Raw genomic sequence first — 26,081 nt, 5'->3', positions numbered from 1 at the left:
GTACAAATGGTTGGTTTTTTGTACTGTTTTTATCAATAAATCTCAGCAACAAAGGACATACACCCATGTGTGTTGATTTCTCCCTAAGATGGCAAACTGAAACACTCCAAGTTGGTGACTTTTGGAGATTTGTTTCCCTGGATGATTGAGAATGCATCAAGATGAAACACAAAAGGAAGCTCACCGCTTTTAGCAGCTCCCCCACCCCCTCAATCACTCACTGAGTGATTGAGGGGGTGGGGGAGTGGAGTGTTTCAGTGTTTCAGTTTGCCATCTTAGGGAGAAATCAACACATGTCCTTTGTATGTCCTTTGTTGCTGACATTTATTGATAAAAACAGTACAAAAAACCAACCATTTGTACACATATTTACAAATGGCCTGCTGAGTGGTGCATGGAGCATGTTCATTGGTTCATGGACCTCCCTGAACTAATGGCATTTATTGCAATTGTCATCTTGCGGGGGGTTTACAGGGTTCCATCGGTAAATGACTGCTGGTCAGCAAACCTGGGAAACCCACAGATAATTGGAACTATGGCACGAAACCGCTTCCAAGACATCATGCAACACTCCACTCCCCCACCCCCTCAATCACTCACCCCCACTCCCCTCCCTCCAGAATTCCTAGGTAACGACCTAATATACATATGAATGACTCCAGCATTTGACTGACTGCTCTCCGGCTTTTAAAGGTAGAAACGCAAAATGATGACTCCGCAGGGGTCTAAGGTAGAAAACCAAAATGACTGCTCTCCGGGGGTCTAAGTGTAAACAAGCCTAATGCTAATTGAAAACTTCAGTAAACAGTTTACCGATGAATCACGAACACTGGTTTCTGATCTCATTTAATACAGCTTGACATTCATCGTGTAAATTATGGCCTTCTTTAGAATAAAAAAACGCAGGGTGAGCTTTGAAACCCCAAGCCAACGTCTTGAAAAGATGATTTTAGTGGGTGACATCATGTCTGGCTACAACCATTTTTTCTAAACAATCTGTGTGTCAGAATTAGTGCACACAAATCAAAAGCTGTTGTGGGAGAGCAAAACAACAACAAAGTCTGATTAATTTAAAGTTATTGGTACTGCTGAGCTTTCAGGAGATATCCAATCCTCTTTTGCTATGTATGACCATTGCTCACCCTGAGCTGGATAATTTAGCAGATATCAGTAGTTTATGATTAATAGAGTAGGTGTGCTTTGCAAAAAAAAAAAATTCACTCACATATTCTGAGGGCGTCTTGTCCAATCAAGACACATAGGCAGAAGTGAATTAGTAAAAATCTTTGTTTACTTTGCACACAGCAGCCTCCTGTGAAATCCTAGCTTATGAAAAGAAAATAACTTTCTTAGTTTCTCTTTTGATTTGTTCGCAGTTATGTTAGACATAATCTTACTGTTAGTCACTCAAATGTGCTCTGCATGTAGCTTTGCTTTATCCAAACCAGTTGTTTATTTCCAGTATGTCAATCACATGTTTAATTACTGATTCCTTCAAATCTTAAAAGGTGGTGCCACTGTGTGATTTTCAAACATTTATAACTTGACTGTTTTGATTGTTTGTTTACAGCTTTGCCTTCACAGCATTGCACTCTATGACTCCTGCTGACAGCATCTGGTTTATCTGTGGGGATGTGAAGCCGTACTCCTGTAGGACCTCAGCCGTGTGTTCTCCAGTAACGGGGTCGGAGGTGAGGCAAGGCTCAGCAGGAGTGCGAGACAGAACCGGGGCTGGTCGGGGGCTTTCTTCCCCACTGGAGTCCTTCATGAAAGAGCCTCTTTCCCGGTTATGTGGGTGTGAGCTCACCTGGTCAAAAGACAACACAGGTGTAACACAAGCATCAGTCCCATCAAAAATCTCTGACCACTCCGCCTGGCTCTTTGAGGCAAAACGCTCTGTGAAGATTCGTCTGAGCTCTGGCCAATCATCAAAGCTCATCTGAGAAGGCAACTCTCCAGCATCCAACTCTAAGCCTAGAAAGAAAAAACAAAAAAACAAAACTTTTTATGACCCAAAAGTAATATCAAGTTAAATAAACTTCAGTATAACAAGCTGGTGCAGAAGCAGCCAACACTTTCATCTCAGTATGGGCTGCTGATCTTGCTGAAGGTCCAAGTTGGCCACATGATGTAATCATTTTAACCACTCGTTACTGCTCTACTAAATAATGAATAATGACTCCATGTGCAGGATTTAAGCACTGACTTTAATATAGCAGTTTTTTTCTGTAATTTCTTATGCACAATTTCTCTTTCAGCCAAATACGACAGACAGGAGTGATCAGCAGCGCAGTATTTTCATATAATGAATACATAAAAGGTATATATATATATATACACTGAACAAAAATATAAACGCAACACTTTTGTTTTTGCTCCCATTCCCCATGGGATGGACGTAGAGACCTAAAATTCATTCCAGATACACAATATAACCATCCCTCCCAAACAGTGGTCACAAATCAGTCCAAATGTGTGGTAGTGGGCACATCTGCCATATTGAGATAATCCATCCCACAACGTGGTGGCACTGTGAATGCGGGGTCCTGGAAGTGCGGGTCCTTAGAATGAGGTCCCGCCAGCTCTGGAAATTCTCTGGAAATTCTTCCCACGGGACATTTCCCACTGGGGCAGTTTCATGATGACAAACTACTCTCAGGCATTGACCTAGAAATTGATGGTGACATGCTGCACCCTGAAGCCGTGCAGACCTACCAACGCTTCATATTACTGAGAGATAAGAGGCGGCTCGTCATTCTTTTTTGGCCATTTTTAGAGAAATGTTGTGCCACATAATACTGACCTATGAATCGCCCAAGCCTCAAAAAGGCACCTAACTCAGGGGATGACAGTTTGACAGGCCTTCAATAGCTTTTGCACCATTGAGCCATTAGCTGAAAACTTGACACATGTGCATGATGTACATTATGTAAAAAATATTGAGGAAACTGGACAGGTGGACAGGAAAAAAAAGTGACAGGACCAAAAAACTCTGCAGCAGATGAGCAGTATCTGAAAGTCACGTCCTTATGAAAAAGGTAAAAAAAAAATCCACACCTGACACAGAAGCTGAGAGATGCATCTGGCCCTTCAGTTGATTCATCCACTGAAGCCTCATCAGAACTAGTCTCAGTGGAAGCGTGGCTCTAAAAACGCTGTTGTTGAGGAAGGCAAACAGGGAGAGAAGGCTGAGGTATGCTAAATTTTCTGTTTCTGCCTGCATTTCCGCCAGTGGTGTTGGGCATGTTTTCAAAACCGATGGAATTACGAAAGTAGAAAACTACTGTCCGATTTTGATCCCCCATGTGATTCCACCCGGAAAGCATCTGATTGGCAACGGCTTCATTTTTCAGCATCAAAACACACTGTCAATGCAGTAAAAGAATACCTGGATAGAAAGAACCCAGACCTCAAGATTACTGAAAGAGTTATCACTGAAAAAGATATTACTGAAAGATCATCTTGACAGAGAACAAAACAAAAAGCAGCCAACATCCAAAGAAGGGCTTTGAATGATCTTCAACAAGTCAGGAGAAATATTCCTGACGACCACTTAAAAATGACAACAAAAAAAAAGCTTGTGTAGGAGAATCCAAGCTGTGTTGAAGAATAAAAGTTGTTATAAGAATTCAGTTTCAGTGTTTGCCTGTTTCAACAAATCGCTGCATTCATTTCCAATTTTCCAAGTAAAATATGAAGCAATGAGGGTTAGCTCGAGACTTTGGCAGTGTACTGTAATGCTTCACTTTGCTCAAATATTGATCAGAGTCATGATTGGATGGGTTACAGGCAGTTTTCTGATTCATTCATTTTTGGATTGAACCTTAAACTTGATTCTTAGCCACCATAAATGTTTCCTATTGTTGATTCAAATAAGTCAACAAACCTTTAAGCAGCTGTTTGTAGAACTGAGGTTCAATGGCACCAACAGCCATGAACTGTCCATCCGAAGTCTGGTAGGTATCGTAGAAGGGAGCTCCACTGTCCAACATATTTTCTCCTCTAGACCGGTTCCACAAACCAATACTACGAGATTTCCATAAAAACGAACCCATATATGCTGCTCCTTCCACCTGAAGAGTATGAGACAGGAAGACAGGGATTCATATTTCATGTCATTGAAAAAAAAGAAACAATTTTCTTTTCATTTTTATTTTTTCCTTTAATTCATTAGTGTGAGTGTAGATAACTGTCACACATATGACAGAGGATATTGTTTTTTAAGCAGGTTGGCATGAAAATCTTTAGAGAACAGAAAATACAAAGCAAAGATGAAATGTGGTGTCAGTGCAACAACGACACGCACAAATCACATTCTAAATACTAACACAGCTTTCTGTATTCAGAGCTTATTTAAACTGGTGTCGCTTCCACTGCTGCTGAGTAAACAGAAAAAGCTTGATCAAAAAAATAATGAATGCATGACATAAAAAATGCAAATAATAACATTGCTGGGAGGGAATCAGTCAGCAATAGTCCTTCTGCAAAGGCAGTAAGAGAGTAACTACCATCACTCTCTTACTGCTGATTACAATCACTTTGTGTGACCTCTAATTGACAGCATGCTTATTATTAAGGGTTACATGAGCAAATACGTTTAACTGGATTTATCAATACATCAGCTAAACATACATACCACATAATTAACATTTAACTATGGCAGTGGCTGAAGTTTAAGCTTTGAGTCACATTAATCTTGTGCTTGGACTTTGTTTTTTCCCCTCACGTTTTTTTTTGTTTTTTTTACTTGCCTGGCACTAGAAGGGTCAACGACAGCACTAAATTAGCACAAAGGCACTAGTACCGGCCAAATGGTTATCATAAAAACCAATGCTGGCATCAGCCCCGGATTTTACAAGCTGTGCATCTATATAATACAGCTCTGTGAGCCGTCAGAGACAAAGCAGAGTGGAGAAAGATCTCCAGCTAGTCGGGGCTTCAGTGATTTCACTGTTACTCGCTGCCAAAAAAACCCCCAAATTATTGTTTGAAGAATATTGCTTTCTCTTTTGATGATCTTCACTCATGAAAAATGCATTTCTGGTTTAGAACAATGAGACCATAAGTGTGGAGTGCAGTGTTAATAGTCTGTTTTCTTGTGTACCTCATACTGTATACAGCAGCTGAATCCACTCATCCCCTCAATAAGATCTCTAAGAGCAAGAGCTGACACAAAAATAGGAGAAAAATAGGAGATCATTGTCTGTCTTTATTTAAAGCTATAAAACCTGCAATCATTGATGTCTTTAACCGCTTGGAAGCAACGCAAACAACTAAGGAACACAACACTGACATATCATAGATTTTTAAATCGATTTGGCAAACATTAGCAAGCAGCTGCTTATTGGACTTGTGTCTGTATCCACCTGCTGAACAAGCACCCAGTATTTATTATCTTGAGTTATATTTAGCTGTTTTTGTGGTTTCTATTATCATCTAAATACTGCCTGTCTGTTGTCTGCTGCCAAGTATAAAGTGTAGTGTTGAGCGAGCCTTCCAGAGTCGTTTCACTGAAAAGAGCTCGGAGGGCAGTGAGAATGAACACTGAAGCTTCAGAGTAGATTACTAAACAATGGGGGGAAAATCAGCAAAGCAAAGGAAGCTGCACACACAGGTAATCATACCTTCAAGTGACTCTTTCACAATCAATGTTTCTAAATTCCCTGAAATTGTCTGTAAAGTGCCCACAGGTGTGAATTTAAATATGTCCACGTATGTCAGAATGGCAGAAAAGCACACGATGAGCGTGTAATGCACCCTGCCTTCAGATACAGAGCGTGCTGGCACTGGCTGCAGCCCACCTAAGCATCAAAACGATAGGCATGTCAGGTACGGACGGACAGTAATGGACACTAATAATATAATTGATAGCAGACCAGTGATGTTGAGAGAAAAATTAGAAATCATGTCAAACATGTGTCACAGTTGGTAGTTGTGATGCAGTTGGTGTACTGCTGGGCATTTAATCAGCTCCTGCACTGACACATAGAACAGGCCACAACAGGTGTTTCTACAACCTCACGCTTCATTAAAGAGAATCCAAGGCAATATAATAAACTAATCAAATTGATGTTCTGTCTATGTAGTATCATTAACAACTTGAAAAACAACATCTGCATTATTCTACTTATAGAATAATGAAATTTTTATTATTTTTATGGTTTTTTGCCATTTTTTCTGCATAAAGCTTAACTTCAGTTCTTTTCATAAATATAAAATAGTTATTACTTTTAAAAATTTTAACCCTTTAAACACCAGTTTAATAGTAGAGTCTGGCGCATGTCATTGATTCACATCAACATTGATTATTGAATACCATTGAATACCAGTTAGATCACATAATCCTAGGAACTCATAAATGGAAAACATCATAAAACCCCAATTTCTTTTCAAAATAATACATGCCATCTGATTTCTTTTCTAACCATGATGGAGGTTAGATGTGTAGCAATAATTAACAGTATCAATGAATTTTATGCGTCTTTGTTTTTTTGTGCAGTGACAGAAGAACAAAAAAACTCCCTCTCAGCTTGTTCGTGGCCAAAAATGGCCACCCCTGTTTATGTTACAAATGTCTATAAAATTCATATATATTAAAGCATTTTTCTACTTTCATTGACTTGATTTTTTAAATTAGCACCAGTCCTAGTCATGAAAACCAAAATATAATTCAAATTCAGATATTATACCCTTTGAATACCAGTCAGATTATGTATTATTACTACGCTTTTGGGGGAAAATAGTAATAGAGTTCACATTTTTTAGCATATGAATGATGAAACCTAATATTTTTTTTTATCATCATCGCAGGTCAGTAACAGTAACAATGTTACTGGGGGGGGGGGGGGGGGGGGGGGGGGGGGGTTGAATGAATGGCCAAGAAGAAAATCACAATTTTATATTCCAGTGTGTGCTTCTGTGTTCATCCTCATTAGCAGCAAGATGTACTAACCACAGTAGAGTGGTTTTTGTAGCACACTTTCTACACCTGGTGCAAGGGGCTGCTGCTGCAATCCTGGAGGTGCACCTTTTGCACCTTCTTCTCACTTCATTCACAGCAAAATCTCCAGTGTTAATTTAACACTGGAGAGTGTCTATATGGGTCCACACCTCTGAGTGTTAAATACAACACTGTTGAGTGTTAAATTAACACTTTTGACAGTGTTATATGTTTAAAAGTAACCTAGTCAGTTTTGAAGATTAACAATGGCTAACACTGAGCAGTGCTGATTTTCTAACACTGGAAAATAACTCAAAATGTTAGAAACAGTGCTGTTGTCGTTTGAGCTGCAGCTGCAGCTGCAGCTGCAGGTTTGAACAAAATGTCCTGTGATTGGGTTTTGGTTTTTTTTAGAGTTAACATTTTGGGTATGGTCTCTTTTTATGAAAAATACTGAGTAAAAGTGCTTTTAGCATGTGCTTCAAAGCTGAGTTTGACTGGGCTCAATAGCCTGCATCGACAGAAATTCACTGCAGCATCATTATTTATTCCAGTCTATCTTGCAAATACATGTTTGTGCTGCAATGTCATGCTCAAACACAAACTATTAGATCCTTAAGATCAAACCTATGTCAAAATTGTTTCATTATTTTTGGTCCATTGGAGTGTGGTAAGCCATCAAAGGCCGCTACTAGAAACTCGGAATATTACATGAAATCGCTTGCTTGGCCAAAAATGGGTAAATGATGTAATTTGGTAAAAAACATTAAGTCAAGTCAAGTCAAGTTGGCTTTATTGTCACTTCAACCATATACAGTTTAACAGTACACAGTGAGGCGAAACAACGTTCCTCCAGGAACCAAGGTGCTACATGCAACATAAATTTACAACATAATTTAACAGAAAAACTCTAAACTAGCTAACTAAGAGGCCTAGTTAGCTGGCTAGCTAGACAGACTAGACAGACTGACCTAACATAAATTACAACATAAATTAACAAAAAACTACAATTTTCATGTGTTGAGTTTAGAATGAAACCATTTTTACCTAAATCGCATGATATAGTACTGTCAGTAACAAGGAATCAAAAAAGGTGGTTATAATGGGTTTCAATTGGCCAAAAATAGCCACGATATAATCAAGAGGAACAATTTGGTGTATAGTGAATATTATTGATATTATTAAGGAGCTGATGTTGAAAATTAAAAAATCCAAAAAAATACACACTTTTGGGAAGTTTCATTCCATTTGCATTAACAGAACGAAAATGGTTGAAAAAAGAATAGTGAAGTACAAAAAGAGCAACAAAAAGACAGTAAGCTGGATAGTGGGGGAGAGAAAATGCCACATGCTGAAAGGTTAGTGAATAATCAGAAGCTTATCCAGGGACTAACGAGTGGATAGGATGCACTTCACCAGGACCAACAAAACTGCAGGAACTAACCTCAACCTTCAGCTTGCCTCAAAACTCAAGGCTGAAGAGCCATGAGACTGAATCAGGTCATTTAAAGCAGCAGAGGAAGGAGATGAAAAACAGGTGGGCAAAGGAACTGATTGAGACTGCATAAAGAACAACAGGACAGAGCCACAGCTCTGGCACCACCCCACAGCTTCAAGCAGTCCACCTGCACCAACATAACATTCTCCTCTTGGAAGCCCAAATGAACAAATGCTCCTAGCAGCAATACTGACAGCCATATCAGGCACAAAATAAAGCTGTAAGTACTGGCACAAAATGCAAGAAGTTGCCACTCTGCCAGCCTCAAACCTTTGAAAATCAAGTTAGAAAGAATAACATAAATACTACAGTATCTTAATTTTGGGTTTTGATATGATATTTTCTATAAATTTGCACATCACAAATAATAACATTCAAAATTGCCTTTCAGTCGCAATTTATCACCATGCCTATTTAGGACATCTCAATAGTAGCTTATCAAAGTTGCTTATTCTTTTTGGTAGTTCAAAAAAACTAAACAACCCCCCACCCCAACAAAAAAAAACCCACTAGTAAATCTGGCCTTAAGAATTCTACAAGTAAAATAAAAATACGTTAAAATTAATTAAATACAATACGAAAGATGCAAGTTTTAGTGTGCAGTCTTACGTTGTGGTTATTAATGGTCTTTTCCCAACACCTCTACAATCTAATCAACTGTCTCTATTCTAATTGGAGGATAGATTTTTTTAAGCCATCATAAAAGTGCTGTACCTGACTGGATTATACTACAGTAAAATCCAGTCAACATATGTACTGATCATGTTTGTATAGGATAGGTAGGTAGGGTAAAACCATAATTATGTATGCATTAATAAAAAAAAATTATTTAACACACATATTATAAGTTTCATAAAAAGGCTGAATTTAAGCCAAAGATTTTATACTGAATTGTAATACTCTGCATTTCGCATCCCTCATTAAGTGGATGCTGACATGCATATGCTTATGCCACTAACAACCTGAGGGTGAGGACACTAAGTAACACAGCATGAAAATATAAATTACACCAGACCAAACAAACATAAAATGCATTAAACAGTTCTATGAATTTGAATACAGCGCTAATACATACTCTATATTGCCAAAACTATTTGCTCCTCTGCCTTCACATGCACATAAACTTAAACATCCCATTCTTAATTCATAAGTTTAGTATGATGTTGGCCCACCCTTTCCACCTGTAACAGCTTCCACTGATCTGGGAAGGTTTCCCACAAGGTTTTAGTGTGTTTATGGGATTTTTATGGGGTTTGCTTTGTGCACTGGTGCACACAGTCATGTTGGAACGTGAAATTGTACAAAATATCTTGGTATGCTAGTAAGAGTACTAACAGTTGGTTTCACTGGAACTACGGTGCTGAGCCCAACTCACTCTGGTTGCAGCATGCTTTACACTAACGCTTGGATGCAGCTGAGAAAACTACTAGATGTAGTCAATCAACATCACTAACAAGAAGTTAAAAGGCCTTTGCCTTGTCAGGTTTGTTGAACTGCATAAGCAGGGTCTCTCGCAGTGCACCATCGCTGCTGGATGTGGGATGCAGTAAGACAGTCATTTGGAATTTCTTAAATGATCCTGAGGGTTATGGAACAAAAAAGACAAGTGGAAGACCCCAAAAGGTTTCACCAGCACTGAGCCAGAGGATCCAACTGGCTGTCCGTCAAGACACTGGACGATCCTCGACCCAAATTAAGGCCATTACTGATGCCAACTGCAGCCCCATAACAATCAGACGGCATCTGAGACTGAAGGGCTTCAAAGACCTCGTCTCCTTGAACACCACAGAACTGACCGTTTGGACTTTGTAAGAGAGCATCAAACATGGGACAATGAAAGGTGGGAGAAAGTTTTATTCTCTGATGAGAATGTTTTCTATGCGCCAAAGTGGAGGAGGCACCATAATGGGGTGCTTTTTCCTTCAGTGGAACAATGGAGCTTCAGGAGGTGCAGGGGCATCAAACGGCTGCTGGCTATGTCCAGATGCTGCAGAGAGCATCCCTCGTGGGCCCTTGTTTGCATGGTAACAACTGGGTTTTTCAACAAGACAATGCTACAGTGCACAATGCCCACAGGACAAGGCACTTCTTCCCGTGATCTAAATCCAAATGAGAACCTTTCGGGATGGATGGCAACGGAAGTTTACGAAAATGGACAACAGTTCCAGACAATAGATGCCTTTCGTGTGGACATCTTCATCACTTGGAGAAATGTTCCCAGTCACCTCATGGAAAGGCTTGCATCAAGCATGCCACAACAAATTTTTGAAGTGATCAAAAACAATAATGGTGGAGCTACTCACTACTGAGTAGGGTTGCAAAATTCCCGGAATTTTCAAAGATGGAAACTTTCCATGGGAATAAACAGGAATCAACGGGAATTTATGGGAGTAAACTGGGAATTTTCAAAATTGAAGGTTGGCTCTTCTTAGGGAACTTAAATATAGTTGAGCAAAGCATATTTTAGCATAATATTGACAAAAACAAACAAATGCAATTCAAATACACTTGAATATCCATGCCATTCCTTAATCACATTTACAGAGCACAAGCTTGCTGCATGGCTATTGAGACCACCTACTGGCACTGTGCATGCCTCCATCACATGTACACATGGACCACACTTTTGAGCCTGAAGGACAAAGAGTATTGAAGGCACACATTTGAGCCTGTGGACTTAACAAGTGAGGTAAGTTTTGATGATTTTATGGGAAAATATATTCATTAAATGTTTAAATTGTGAATATCACATAAAATGTATTAATCTGGTAGATAGCAATCTGATAAGATGCTAAATAAAATGCTAGCATCTGTTAGATGCTAAATAAGCCATAGCTAGTATAACATAAAGAAGATGCTAGCTTCCTCATTTGGCTTTTTTGTTTTGAAGATCATTCCAGTTGTTTAGCTAGCCTTACTATTTATATCTGTTTATTATCATATTGCAATTGTATTATTACGATCTCTTGCATTGCATTAGCATTTTTACAAGCTCTTGTTTTATTTTACAGAAAAATGCCACGTGCGCTATCTGATGTGTGGAGACATTTTACACCAGCTAATGTACAAGGGAAATCTGTATATATGTGTAAGTATTGTGATAAGACGTATGTGAAGAATGCCACAAAAATGCAGCAGCACACTGCAAAGTGCAAAAAAATTCCTCAAGGCCCAACACATGCAGCAGCCAGGAGTTCCACTCAAGGGGAAAATGAATCTGTTTCAGCTGTATCAGACTCAGATACCCACTCATCAGCTCCTGGTCCCTCTGGCATCAGAGGATTCTTTGATTTTATGGATGACACTAGCCAGAAAAACGCAGATGAGTGTTTCGCTCGTGCAATCTATGCAACTGGCTCACCCCTGATGCTGACATCCAATGTGAACTGGAAGAGATTTTTGAATGTTCTCCGACCAGCATACATTCCCCCAACCAGACATGCATTGTCTACTCATCTACTGGATGAAGAGTTCAGTCGAGTTCAAGCAAAGGTGAAACAGACCATTGACCAAGCTGACTGTATTTCAGTCATCTCTGATGGATGGTCCAATATCAGGGGACAAGGAATTATTAACTACATAATCACCACTCTGTGGTGATTATGTAGTTATGTGATTATGTGATTATGTATTATGTATTATGTATTATGTATTATGTATTATGTGATTATGTGATTATGTATTATGCCTGTGTTCTACAAGAGTGTAGACACAAAGGAAAACAGACACACAGGCCAATACATTGCAGATGAGCTAAAAGTGATCATCAATGACCTTGGACCAGATAAGGTTTTTGCACTGGTCACTGACAACGCAGCCAACATGAAGGTTGCCTGGGCACATGTGGAGGAGACCTACCCTCATATAACTACTATTGGCTGTGCTGCCCATATACTAAACCTTCTCCTAAAAGACATAATGGCACTAAAAACAATGGACACTCTGAATAAGAGAGCGAAGCAAGTTCTGAAATATGTTAAAGGCAAACAAGTAACTTCCGCTACATTTCTGTCAAAGCAAAAGGAAAAGAACAAGAGTACTACACTGAAGCTTCCCAGCATAACGCGATGGGGTGGTGTTGTTATCATGTTTGACAGCCTTCTGGAGGGAAAGGAGTCTCTGCAAGAGATGGCCATATCCCAGTCTGTAGGCATCGACAGTGACATCAAGAAGGTCATCTTGGATGATGTGTTCTGGGAAAGAGTATCTAGCAGTCTGAAAATCCTCAAACCTATTGCAGCAGCAATAGCAAAGATAGAGGGGGATGGTGCCATCTTGTCAGATGTCCAGTGCCTTTTTGCAGAACTCAAAGAAGAAATCCAGACAATTCTGCCCACTTCCCTACTACTGAAAGCAGAGGAAATGGCTGTGGTCAAGTCATTGGAACAGCGGAGGGCGTTCTGCATGAAGCCAGTGCATGCAGCAGCCTACATGCTGGACCCCAAATATGAGAAGGGCATACTTTCTGGGGAAGAGATCAACGGTGCCTATGCGGTCATTACAGCCACGTCTGACCACCTGGGTCTCGATAAAGGCAAAGTTCTAGGCAGTTTAGCAAAGTATCGTACAAAGCAAGGCCTTTGGAAAGGGGATGGAATATGGCAGTCATGCCAGCACATATCTGCAGCCACCTGGTGGAAGGGACTATGTGAATCTGAGGCCCTTGCACCTGTAGTCTCCATCCTCCTCCAAATCCTACCATCATCAGCCGCCTCTGAGCGCAACTGGTCACTGTTTGGAAACACCCACACAAAGGTTCGCAACAGGCTCACAAATGTGAGAGTGGAAAAGCTGGTCGGCATTCGGGCAAGCCTACGGCTCTTTGAGCCTGACACAGAGCCATCCTCAACAAGGCTGGAAAGTGACACTGAAGAGGAAGACTCAGAGTTGGATGCTGAGGAAGTGGACATGTTGTTGGATGATGATGAGGTCCAGGAAGAGTCTATTGACTGAGCAAAAATGAGAAAAGAGGATTGCTTGAAGGAAGATTTGCATGTTTAATGGGACGTTTTGGAGGATAAGTGGCATTTTTCATTTAACCTTTTGAATGGGACTTTGTGGAGATTTTTGGACAGGGGGCATTTTTGAATGAACGGGGTTAGGGGATGGTAATATTGAACTCAACATTTCTGTTTTTATTCATCCATGAAACAAGTTATTGAAACGTGTTCTATTCTACTGTACTTACAAATAAATCTGTTTAAATATCTGTTGAAAAGATTTTGCATGGAGGTTTTCTTATGATTTCTGTTTATATTTATGCTTGGAAATAATATATTCCCAGTTAGTTCTCCTAAATTCCCATTAATTTCCATAATTCCCATTATTTCCATGGACAGTTTCCAATATGGAATATTTCCAAAATTCCCAAGCTTAACTTACCATGGAAATTTACCGGAAACTTTTCGGAAATTTACCGGAAATTTTCCGCCCCTTTGCAACTCTACTACTGAGTTCATGTTTGGAACTTTCATTTATGTTTTGGGGGGGTTTACAGTTTTTTTGGAGGTGTGGTCCTAAACTTTTCATCTGCTGTAAAACGGCCTGTTTCAGCTTAAGCATTGTTTTCAAACAATTGTATGCTCAGAAAAATGTTTTGTCTCAGTCCCACTTCTTCTTGTTGCATGTTGAAGCTCTACTTGGAACATTTTTAAGGTCCAAACATGCAAAATATGATTTTTGCCCGTTTTCAAGTGGTGTTAAACTTTGAGCCTGTATTAATACCTTTTACCTTAAGTGGATCTGATAAAACCCCAAATAAATTCAAACTTGTGTACCCAAGTTAAAAATGTAAAAATATTAAACTTCATCCCCTCTCTGAGCTTTAGCACTGCATCTCAAATCTCTCTACAGCCAAAATAACTTTCACTTTCAGAACTTGTGATCAGTGAACAGTTCCCCACAGGGGTGAGATGTGCAGCTTCTTTCAACTTGCGAAACTGCAGCTATCTACTACAGCTGCTGTCTGGCACATCCTTCAGTTATGAAGGGCATCTCTGAAATTACATGTACAGTTTGTTGGCTTTGCAGCTGATGGCACAGCTGCTGTGCTGAGCTGATAGAGTGCGTGAAAAGACAGAGTGAAAAGATCATCTCTAACTTGACCGTCATTCCCGCCGTCAATTACCTGCGATCCATGAGTCTGTAAAACACATTACAGAGCTGCATCATTTTCACGTATTTATGACTTTTAATCTGAAAGGTTTGCTGCTGATCTCAGTAAACATGATCGAGTTTTATCCCTCCCTGTCCAGAGATTTGCAAATATGAGTTAAAGAGAAGCGGTGAAGTGCAGAGGATGCTATGTGGGAAAACAGAAAAAGTCCATCCTAAAAGCAGACTGTTGTCTTAGGAATGCAGAGGAATATCTATCTATCATTTTATAAATACACAGCATTTTATACCGTTGCATTTTTACATGATTTCACACACACACACACACACGCACGCACGCACGCACGTACACGCACACGCACACACACACGTAACACATTACAACATACCTGTAAATGTTGTTATATGTTAAAGTTCTGAAGTCGTTTAGTTTAAGTTCATATTATTCTATAACATTACACTGACAGCAGCAACAAATAGATAAATAGTCTAATAGGCTTGAGAGTATACAGGACCGCTCAGTTAGTGAAGTATTTTATATAATTATTATTTAAAAGTATCCCACTTCTTGCCCTATGGCAGCTGCTATGGGCTCCAGATAGCCCGATCCTGAGTTGGATAGGCAGAAGAGAACAGAAGAATGGATGGATTATGTAAAAACTGTAGAACTGCTGCAACTTCAAGCCACACTGGTAGCTATTTTTTTCTAACAGGATAAAAGGGTTGCAAACGTATTGCACTAAACAAAAATCTCCAAAGGATGTTGTGATGTTCCTGTTTAAAGACAGACTCAACTCTGTTTATCTGAACAGTGCAGCGCATTTGACGTGAGGGCTGTCAGTCTGTAGCTGCACTTCAGAGCAAAGAATACTGCTCTTTTTTTTCAGCATTTTGACAAATCATTGTAAATACTTTAACACTTTCTATCACTTTAATTCAGCCGCCTGGTTCTAAACATTTTTCTGTCATAAGACAAGCTCAGAGCACACATTTATAACTGCTTCACACCCACTAGCATTTTTCTGTCTTTGCCTAATAAACCAGATGTTTGCAAGGAATCCACCTAATGACTTATCCTACTATCACAGGAAATACAATCACTTGAAGATACTCACACGGGCAGCGGAGTGGACATCGCACTGATTACTTTTTTATTATACTACAATAAGTACATTAAACTAATTTTTCATAGTGTGCTTAGTGTTTCCTATGCTCTTGCAGGGGGAAAGGTATAACAGCCACACAGTTTACCACAGTGCAGTGCAACATAAAACAGAACACATAGTCTTAAGTTTGCAGGGCTTCTGTAAGTCTGAATATGTGCCAAGCACTTTGTACCGAGCACCTTAAGCATGTTATGATAAAAACAAAAATTTCTAACTATTACATTTATACAGTTCATGATAGTAGTTGTTTACATCAGTGGTGCTTACCATGCTAGCATCAATGATCTGTCCTTTCCCTGACTTTGTCCTCTCCAGCAGCGCCAGGACAATCCCCAGAGCGCACGTAAGACCACCGCCTCCAAAGTCTGCTAACAGATTCAGTGGAGCGTAAGGCTTCTCGCCGCTGCGACCCAGCCGGGATAAAAGGCCTATGACAGGAATGAAAAAGTAGAAGCTTTACGCAGAAAAACAAGTATTGTTGAGCTCAGTGAAAACAAAAGAGCCACAACAAACAGCAATGCATGAAAGATATTTAGTGGTGCGCAAGTGAACAGAACTCCTTCAATGGGTTTATTTTTCTTCTAGTCTGTCAAATCCATTGCTGGCATTGCTAAAGCAGCATGTAACCTTTGCTTTGTATTTTTTCCCTCCTTTTGCTTTTCCTGTAACAAAGGAATAGCATAAAAGGACCTTGGGGCACCGACTTAGCTTACTGGGATGAGGCGACGACCATATGCTGTATAGCACAGCGTGGCCGGCCCGGGTTCATATCTGACCTGTGGCCCTATAATAAGGCCAAAAAAAATCGTTTCTGTTGTTTTCTCACAAAGTACCATATAAGACAATATTTTTGGCTCGGCTTACATTGATGTCATCATTCCCTTTAATCCTTTATAAACATGGATAGTTTGGCTTGGTGTGCTGCAAAATAAAGCCCAAACAGACTATCAAAACTTGTTATCTAGACCTTTAAAATGCATCCTTGTAAGTGTAAATGTATGTATAAAATATTTCACCTCCTTTGCTGAAACTAAAATGATATTATTAGGAAACCACTAATGGGCTAATTATAACAGAAATGTGTTCTTGAACAGAGTTTTAGGGTGACTGCAAAGACTCTCTGAAAAAAATAAAATAAAATAATGCTGCAGTTAGTGAGTACAATTTATTACCCAGCATATGGCCATGAAAGTGCAAGAGGCCATGCAGATGGCCTTTTTTCATTTCGTAAAGACACCAAACGTAGGTGAAAGAGAGGGGAATGTGTGTGGGGGGTTAAATGCTTTTTAATATATTTTCAAAAATCCATCAAGTTCATCTGGTATAACCGGTGCCAACTGATTGATATTAACAATATGAATAAAAGAAATATCTAGAACCTCTTCTAAAATTCTCATTAATGCTTTAACAAGACTGAAGAAGAACCCTTTAATAAAGCAGTAAATCCTGCTTTATTAAAGGTTTCTTGGGGCTTGTTTAATTGGAGGCACAACTAGAAAGTACGTTTACATTATCAGACCTCATTTGGGAGTTTGTAGTCATACGCCCACTTGTCCTTTTAATAGATAGACATGCTCAACTGCTCATTAACACAAATATCTGAGTGAGAGCACGTAAGAATGTATGTACGCTAGTCTGCTGAAATGCAAGCTCTGCTCTAATTACACCTTACGATGCCCAAGTATAGCGACAATAAAGGAATCTTTACCTTTATCTATCTGATCAGCCAATAACAATTGAGTGTATTTCGGCATGCAGACATGATCAACACAACCACCACGACATCAGAATGGGGAGGAAAAGTGATCAAAGTGGCTTTGAATGTGATATGATTTAGTTCCGAGATGTGCAAGTCTATATTTCAGAAACTCTTGATCTACTGGGATTTTCCCACACTCTCTAGGCTTTACAGTGAATGGCCAGAAAAGGTCCCTGCCTCCGGTTCTTCTGGTGAGATGCCGACATCTTTATGAGTGACTTAAACCCATTCCCACTGTTCTCAGAGATTCACACATTACACTCTTGTTAAGATTTTAATTTTTTTAGGGTTATCCCAACCTCAAATTATCAAGTTCATGAAGGCTCCCTTGTCATTTCAAACCCTTTTATTCAAACCCTGTGTCAGTCTGCAGTCCTTCACACAGTTTATAGCGCTGCCATGAAGTTTTAAAATGGGAACTGGGAATGTGAGTACATACCTTTTTATATATGAATTTTAAGTTTGAAGAAATGGTTCTAACTACACTGTTTTGAAAAAAACGAAACAAGAAAACAGTTTAATCACAAAGCCAGAGAAGGATAAAAAAAAAAGCCTTTGTGGTTGTTAAGGTAACGCCACATGGTAGGTAAGAAAATGTTAACATTTCTATTTAAAGAATTTTGAAATGATGCTATTTAAATATGTTGGTGTTTAATGGATTGGCCCATATTCTCTCAGTGTATCCTGGTTCTGCTGCAAAACACCTCACCTTGGAAGTGACCAGGAAGCATCCTAGATCAGTGCTTAAACCACCTTAACTGGCTTCTTTTTTTAAACATGAAGGAGCATTGAGCTCATTTCTAACTGTGAGATGCAGACACCCTTAAAAGGGCCTGTTTTCACAGCTCATGTGCACACGTAAAAGAAGGATAAAATAAATGTCAATTAATAATAAATACATATAAATATTTGATGAAGTCTGCAGTCTTATGAGTCTAAAATTTTGATCTGAAAGCATTAACAGTTGTGTTACCTGACATGGCAGTGTAGTTGATGTCATGCCCAGCTACGGTGGCATAAGATCCACTCTGACCATATCCAGTCAAGCGAGCGTAGATCAGCCGAGGATTTTCCTTTAATAGCTCATGTGGACCAAGGTCAAGTTTCTCCATAACACCTGGGCAGTCAAAATTAAGTCCACATGTAAATTTAATCACACATTACCTTTTCTGTTTCTGCTACTGCTGATGTTGGTTTTCAAAGACTTTCATATTCCTACGTGGCTTGTCACCTTATGTAAACCCTTTGAAGACACATAAGAGTCAATGGCATTTAAAAATTAAGAATCTTCTATGTGTAAAAAAAATAGGAGTATAATAAAACACAAAGTTTTTTTATATAACTCAAAGAGCCATACTTCTGTGTTACATTAGGATATATAGTTTTCTTTCCCTAAATTGCCAACTTGTTATGTAAGTGAATTTATAAGAATTAAGTTGTTTTTAAACATTATAATTACTTAAGTAATTCTGTACATAAGTACAATAATGTTGTAGAGAGCAAGACACCTTGCTGGCACTATTGTGCTGCAGGTCTCACCTTTGCGATACGGCTCCAGGACCACATCAGACTTTATGCAGAGCTTCCTGAGCAAAGCTATACCCTCCGTGGTCTTCAAGTTGATGGCCACAGATCGTTTCCCCCGCGCTTGTGTGTCCAAAGACATAGGAACTTTGGTCCGGTCCACACGGATCACCTTGGCACCAAAGTCTGCCAGGATCATGCCGCAGAAGGGTGCGGGTGCCAGGCCTGCCAGCTCAATAACTCTAACCCCAGCCAGTGCCATGATTAAAGGACTATAGGATCAAATAACAGAAACTTCTTTCAGTTTAATGCAATCCAATGCAACACCAATAGCAGTAGTTGGGGGGGATGGGGTGGGGAGGCTAATATCAGAGCCTGTGATGTTAGGAGAAATTTAAGTTTAGCTGACAAAAATCTGTTCAGACACACATACAGTCTAAAAGTCTGCCAGTCTATGTCAAAGTGTTTGCAAGAATATGTAGTTCATATAACAGTACATGTCTCCAGAACAGCAGTTTTCCATGATGACTCACTGACAAACACACTCAAACTGAGATGAAAACAATAACAGCAACACTGTACTGGCTGTAATGAGGAACCTTTAGCACTAACTGTAAGTGCAGCTTCATTTCTGGACTCAGTGCCAGAAATGGTACGGTCTGATTATGCCCTGCAGCTCAAAGTGGGTGTCACATTGTGACAGAGGAGAAAAAGCTGTTAATAACAGCACAGTAGCAGCCCCATTCCTGGACTGGTAACATCAGTTGATGTGATCTCATTTCTATGTTGCTCATGACCTGCAATCACATGATCTTTTATTATTGTGCCTACATTTTGTGGGAAAGACAGAGAAAGGGGGCCCATTTTATGCTTTGCACATCCGTCAAACATCTAAATTGATGCTGTGGTCATGCTGCAACACAGCAACATCATTTTTTTCTTTTTAAGATGGAAAGCTTTGCAGCGCATCAAAGGGAAACACACAGGCAACCGGGACAAATCTCTGAAAGTGCAATTTCGGGTGAAAAATCCTTGGGCGACAAACCTTCTGTTTAAGGGGAATGAGGTCGACCTTGGGAAGAGTGAGAAATCAAAAAACAGATTTCAAAGCCACATCGTATCAGAGGATCCTTAGAACACTACTCTCTGTGTGAATGCTATTGGCAATGGAGCCAGACTGTGTTAAGAGGCAATAACACACAGCTTCAACACTGTACCTGAGCTGTACTGTAATGTGAATTTGCCTGAAGATAAACAAAATAGTGAGTTTTCTTATGGCAGACAGTTTATATATGAAATGAAAGAAACACGCATTTTGGTTTATTTAAACATTGGTAATCCAAAGACGAAGACAAATTTGAAGAGAGTTCAGAGGGATGGATGATGCTCATTCAACAGAAATACTCATATTATGAGTGTTGATATTGCATCAACCAGAGCTCTGGAACTTCTCTATTGGGACAATAAAACAGTTTAATTTATACAGCACTGTCATATTAGCTTAATAAGGACTCATAAATAATTACATGTAGCTGCTATGTTTTCTGAAAGAAAAAAATGATCAGACTTTTACTAAATATCAGCTTCAATATTGGTCTTAAAAGTCCTATATTGGTTCTATTGCGTATCTGCGGACTTTCTTAAGTGACCTACCCAAGGTTAAGTGTAAAATTGGTGAGGTTTTAATGTGGTTGGTCTGCTGAAAACAAACCAAGAAAAACTGGATCTGCTACTATTAAGGACATTGCTGTTGTGAAAAAGCAATCAGTGCCAGAGTGACTCCCACAGTCAGTGGAAGTGGAAGTGATTGGGAGCAACAGCAACTCAGCAACAAAGTGGAAGGCCACCTAAAATCACAGAGAGCAGTCAGTGGATGCTGAGGTGCATAGAAGTAGCCAGGTTTCTCCAACTTCCTGAATCAATCACGACAGGCCTCCAAACTTCACATGGCCTTCAGATTAGCTCAACACCATTGCATAGAGAGCTTCATGGTATCGGTTTCCATGGCTGAGCAACTGTATCCAAGCCTTAAATCGCCAAGTGCAATCCAAAGCTTCAGTTAAAGCGGTGTAAAACATGCTGCACTGTGTGGGGACTTGGACTTAGCTCCTTCCTGTTCCAACAAAACTGTACATCAGTCCACAAAGCAGGTTCCACAATGCCATTGGAGGTACAAGTTATCATCTTCCGGTTGAGTGAACGCTGGCGCGACTTGCTGCCACTACTCACCGATATCCTTTTATCTTTTTATATATATTTTTCGATATATCTTTTTTTCGAATGAGTTTGGTGTGGACGAAATTGACTGGCCTGCAGAGACCTGACCTCAACCTGACAGAGCACCTTTATAGCTGCAAAAGGTGGGCCAACATATTTTAAACCCCATGGTTTTTGAATAAGATGTTACTCAACTTCATATGCATGTGAAGGCAGACAAGCAAATACTTTTGGCAAGTAGTGTAGAGTATACTGACAGACTATTTTCTGTTTCAATGTTTCCTATGCATACACCATGTATATAGTTCACTCACACATATATGTATAAAAATATATTGCTTTTTATTTATTTATTTATTTTCCCCTCATTGTATATTGTTTTCCCTTCTTTACTTTTGCACCTTGTGGTCCAGCTGCCCAATTTCGCTGTGCAAGAAACTGCACAATGACAATAAAACTCTCTAAGTCTCTAAGTATAACATATACATGTAAATATGTATTATAGTAAAAACATAAGATGGATGTCTGTGCAGGTCCTCAGTCATCCAGGTCATAGTAGATGTTCATCTTTTTGACCAAGAGAAATTGTTTAAGAAAAGGATAAAGGAGGCTGTCTACATCCACTCTGAATGACCGTCACTAAGCAGACACTAACTATCACCCACCTACAATGCAGTCTTGAGATCCCTCCCCAGTCACAATTTGACCCATGCGCCCTTAATAGCTTACATTGTGGCAGAGGGTGGTAATGTTTAAAAAACAATTCACACCTTGAATTATCCTGGGGTATCCACAATAGTGAGTTAATGAACCAGGATCATTAAGAATCTCCAATAGTTGTTTCAGAACTAAAGAACAAGAAAGTCCCGTTGTCTTCTTTTCAAGCACCCAAGACTACCAGAAGAGGACAAACTAAACCACAGTTGAAATAGCCTTCCTGGTGGTCTGCAGCGACAGAGACGTTTAAACTTTAGACTTTGAAACTGGACCTGAGTATTTTATTCAAAGGTCAAAGTGACATCCATTATCAGTGAGTGCAACCATGCACACTACAGTACACAAATGTCCACAGACAGTATAAGATTCTACTTTTATACTGAAATCCTTTCTTTCCGTTACTTTATACTGTCTATGGCACCATGCACACGTAGCTCCGTTTAGTACCCAAGTAACGACACTACACTACCAACAAACTCAATGCTTTTGAGCCAATCACTGACTGCAGTTTGGCCCAAAACGGGCTATTTCTCGGTTACGTTATGCGTCATGAACAGTCGAAGCAACAAGGGGAGGCTACAGCACCACAAGTGGAGCACATCTTCACACTGCGTCCGACACTTTGTATAGCACTAAGGAGCAGTTTGGCTTACTTTCAAGGAGAAGACAAGACACCTCTGCTGAAGCTGCGTGCACCGGGCGCCTGAGCAGACTGACGTTACAGTGACCGCTGGATATGTCTGAAACACTTTGGGGTGAATCACGTGTGTACTAAACAACAACTACATGCTTACGACATAACAGTAACAAACTTAAGAAAGAAACACACACGAAACAGTCATACCAAACCGCTCATAACTGTCATAGAGTTACTATCGTAGCTAAATGTATAAAAAGTAATTCTGGCCAAATTACACAGGTGCAACCAACAGGCTGTATAAAACCCAACTCTCACTCAAATATACCGTCCTCCAAGCCTCCTGCTCGTCCTCACCTGTTCAGCTGAAAAGATGTTTTTTTGTTCAGAAGAGGTTTATACGAAGTAAACAACTCCGAAGGAGTTCACTGGGGAGCTAGTTTTAATAGAGTGGTTAACTCCGCCTAGCTGGGCTGCTTGCGGTGTACGCCGGTGAATAATTAGCGAACACCGTCTGTTGTGAAGAAGCAGCTTCCTGGTGACCTCAGAGAGACAACTGCTAGGTTTTCTGGGAATTGTAGTTTCCACGTGTCGCTAACGTATAGGGTAATTTTAAGTGAGTGATTGAATGAAAGAGCATTCAACTCCACAAAATAAAATATGTAAAGACAAAATATTATTTATTTCCATCGTTAAAGGTTATTCTTAGTATATAACAACTTACTTTAGGTTTAAAGACAGTATTCTGAACAAGCTCAGAAAGAAAGCTCAGATTTAAAATGATTGATAATATAAGACAAACATCACACAAACAATGACTTTAGCATTTAGAAGCTGAAATTAATTAATTTTGCTGCATCACTTTGGGTAATTAGTATTGTTAATGTATTTAGGTTTTGCTGTTTTTTGTTTCGCATCATAATACACACGGTACACCAATCATTCATCCTTAATTTTGATCTAACTGTCTATCGATCTATCCTGTTGAATACTTTTTGTTTTGTTTTTGTTTTATTTTAAAAAGAAAGAATAAAACTCTTCTGGGAATTCTGATATGTTAAGCCTTGAACCAGATGGGCTACAGTACCAGAAGACCACACCAGGTATGGTATCAGCTAAATCAGCTAAACATAAAGATTGAGGCTATAAGTCACACAGGTTCACCAAAATTGGATAATCGAAGACTAGAAAATTGCCTGATAAGTCTCAAATTCACTAAATACCATGAAAGCCTGGATCCATCCTGCCTCATGTCAAAGGTTCAAGACAGGCTTGTTGTGGTGGCGATCGTGGTTCAGGGGGTTGGGAAGCTCATCTTGTAACCGGAAGGTTCCCAGTTCGATCCCCAGCTCTGTCTGTCTTGGTCGTTGTTTCCTTGGGCAAGCCCCAGGGTAGCTGTGGCTACAACTGTAGGTCGCTTCCACCATTGTGTGAATGAATAGTGGAATTTTAATGTAAAGCACTTTGAGGGTCTCAAAAAGTGCTATATAAATGCAATCCATTATGGTGTAATGATCTGGGGAGTATTTTCAACCAACTGAGCTATCATTTAAACACCAGAGCCTAGCTGTATATTGGTGCCCACCATGTTAATCATCCTTTTATAACCACAGTTTACCCATTTTCTGACAGCTGTATGTGTAGCATAACATGTTAATATGGACTAAAATCCCTGAGAAATGTTTCCGGATCTGTTGAATCTGTTCCACGAAGAGTTAAAGCAATTCTAAAGGCAAAAGTAAGCCTACCCTAGCACTACCAAGCTTTACCTAATTAGTGAGTGTACTTCATTTGTGGTCAGCTGTTGGCAGCAGTAAGGTAATAACCGGTCATCTTTTGAGTTGGTGTGCAAACATGCAAACATTTATTTGAATAAAGTAATTTTTCAAACTGTTGCTTATGGATTGATTATAGCATGATTGGTCATTTTTCAGCTCTCATCTTCAACATGAGCATTTTTGTGAGTAATTTTGTCATTTTCTATATAGTACAAAGTACAGCTTAGGTTTAAAGGCATTTTGACAAACAAGAAGAGTAAGCTAACAGCAATGCAAACAAACCACATGATGAGCTCAAACTTTAATTCAGAGTGAAAATAATAAAGGCCCTGTGTTAGAAGAAGTGATGGTGTGGTTTTCTTCCACTGCTCCTCTAGTATGACCCACTACCAGTAGTTAACAGTGAGGAAGGCCACACACACACCAGAGCAATTTTCTGAGCTCACATATAGTCTGTGCTGGCGAAATCCAGACATTACTTTCATTCTTTTTGTTGTCTCACTCCTTATTTTCCAATGGCATACTTAATCTACAGCATTTAAATTCAACACAAGAAAAAAGAAATCATAAAAGAAAAGTGCACCAGAGCAGCAAATAGTAGCTGAAAACCCTGTGAAATTATTTTGCATTTATTGTGTTTTGGAAAGGCCTTCATGGGAAATGGTTTGACTCAATTTAGCCACTTTTAATCAATTATTGGTCTGATATTTCACCACCTGCAGTTAATATCAGATGCATCAAACAACAAATGTGCTACTTTTGTTTATTAACCTGTTAAATTACATTCCCCAGAAGCCAGCACTTAAGTTATTCACTATTTCTCGTTCAATGAAAGAGAAGAAGTCATAATTTCTTTCAAATTATCTCTCAGACATACACCATACACCTTCAGGATGCACTTTGAGATGATGTTAAACATCCTGGTTTCAATGTCACTGACAGTGAGGTCATTAGTTTTTTTCTTTGATTCTTTTCCCATGTGTTTTCTGCTTTTATTGGTATATTCTGTTCATCTGTACTTTGTTTTTTCCCATTTTTTAAAATCTAAAACCTTTATATATCTTCAGCACATGTGCACCCCATACCATCAGTGATGAAGGCTTTTGACAGTTCATGGACAGTTCACTTAACCACAGAACAGTTTTACTTCTCAGTCTATTTAAAATTAGCTCTGGCTCAGAGAAGTCAGCTGTGTTTCTGGTTCACATATGGCTTCTTCCTTGCATCTCATTTCAGTCTTTTCCCTCGGACACAGAGATTTCTCCAAATTCTCTGACTCTTTTGAAATAATTTTGTGTTGAGGAAGATTATTCAGAAATTGTTCCACAATTTGTATACAGTTTTTGAAGATCAGTGGTGAAACTCAGCCCATTTTGGCTTCTGACAAACTGTTGCCTACCTAAGATGCTCTTTTTGTACCCGGTCATGTTACTGACATGTTGGCAGCTGACCTAGTTAGTTACAAATTGTTCATATATCCGTCAATTTTTAATGTCACCTACTTTTCCAGCCTTTTGTTGCCACAGTCTCAGTGTTTTTAAGAGGTTGGTGCCATCAAATTCAAAATCAGCAAGTATTTTCCATCAAATACTGAAATTTCTCACTTTAAACATTTCATATGTTTTCCACGTTCCAGTTTGTGTTGTTTAAAGTTTCAGCAAAGCCTTTCGTTCCTCGTTTGGCTCTTGACAAAGGTGGTCACACTTTTCTCCCTCTCCCTTTCCCTTATCT

The 26,081-nt window shown here is 39.4% G+C and overlaps 1 protein-coding gene across 2 annotated transcripts; it reads right to left on the bottom strand.

The window, feature by feature from the left end:
• Nucleotides 1–1,269: 1,269 nt before the first annotated feature.
• On the bottom strand, nucleotides 1,270–23,058 carry amacr (alpha-methylacyl-CoA racemase). 2 transcript variants are annotated; one of them, XM_086301050.1, is made up of 6 exons: nucleotides 22,930–23,058; nucleotides 19,017–19,273; nucleotides 18,451–18,594; nucleotides 15,986–16,146; nucleotides 3,887–4,073; nucleotides 1,270–1,974 (listed from the first exon to the last, which is right to left on the bottom strand). In XM_086301050.1, the coding sequence occupies exons 2-6, from the start codon at nucleotides 19,261–19,263 to the stop codon at nucleotides 1,565–1,567; spliced, it is 1,149 nt and encodes a 382-aa protein (XP_086157176.1). In that variant the 5' UTR covers nucleotides 19,264–19,273; nucleotides 22,930–23,058; the 3' UTR covers nucleotides 1,270–1,564. The 2 variants fall into 2 exon arrangements, with proteins under 2 accessions (XP_086157176.1, XP_086157175.1); XM_086301049.1 differs by lacking the exon at nucleotides 22,930–23,058 and adding an exon at nucleotides 22,589–22,644.
• Nucleotides 23,059–26,081: the final 3,023 nt, after the last annotated feature.

This window comes from Aulonocara sp. 'chitande type north' Nkhata Bay, linkage group LG7 (assembly GCF_057382095.1).
Source record: "Aulonocara sp. 'chitande type north' Nkhata Bay isolate Kocher_YH1m ecotype deep benthic linkage group LG7, A_spYH_male_GT1.1, whole genome shotgun sequence".
In the NCBI taxonomy this organism is placed as follows: Eukaryota; Metazoa; Chordata; class Actinopteri; order Cichliformes; family Cichlidae; genus Aulonocara; species Aulonocara sp. 'chitande type north' Nkhata Bay.
This window is presented reverse-complemented; position numbering and strand designations above follow the sequence as displayed.

Coding starts and splice junctions, on each gene's coding strand:
- amacr (XM_086301050.1), bottom strand. CDS start 19,263: ATGGCACTGGCTGGGGTTAGAGTTATTGAGCTGGCAGGCCTGGCACCC. Junction 16,147..18,450: donor CAACTACACTGCCATGTCAG/GTAACACAACTG, acceptor TTCCTGTCATAG/GCCTTTTATCCCGGCTGGGT. Junction 1,975..3,886: donor CTACAAACAGCTGCTTAAAG/GTTTGTTGACTT, acceptor TTTTCTTTCTAG/GCTTAGAGTTGGATGCTGGA.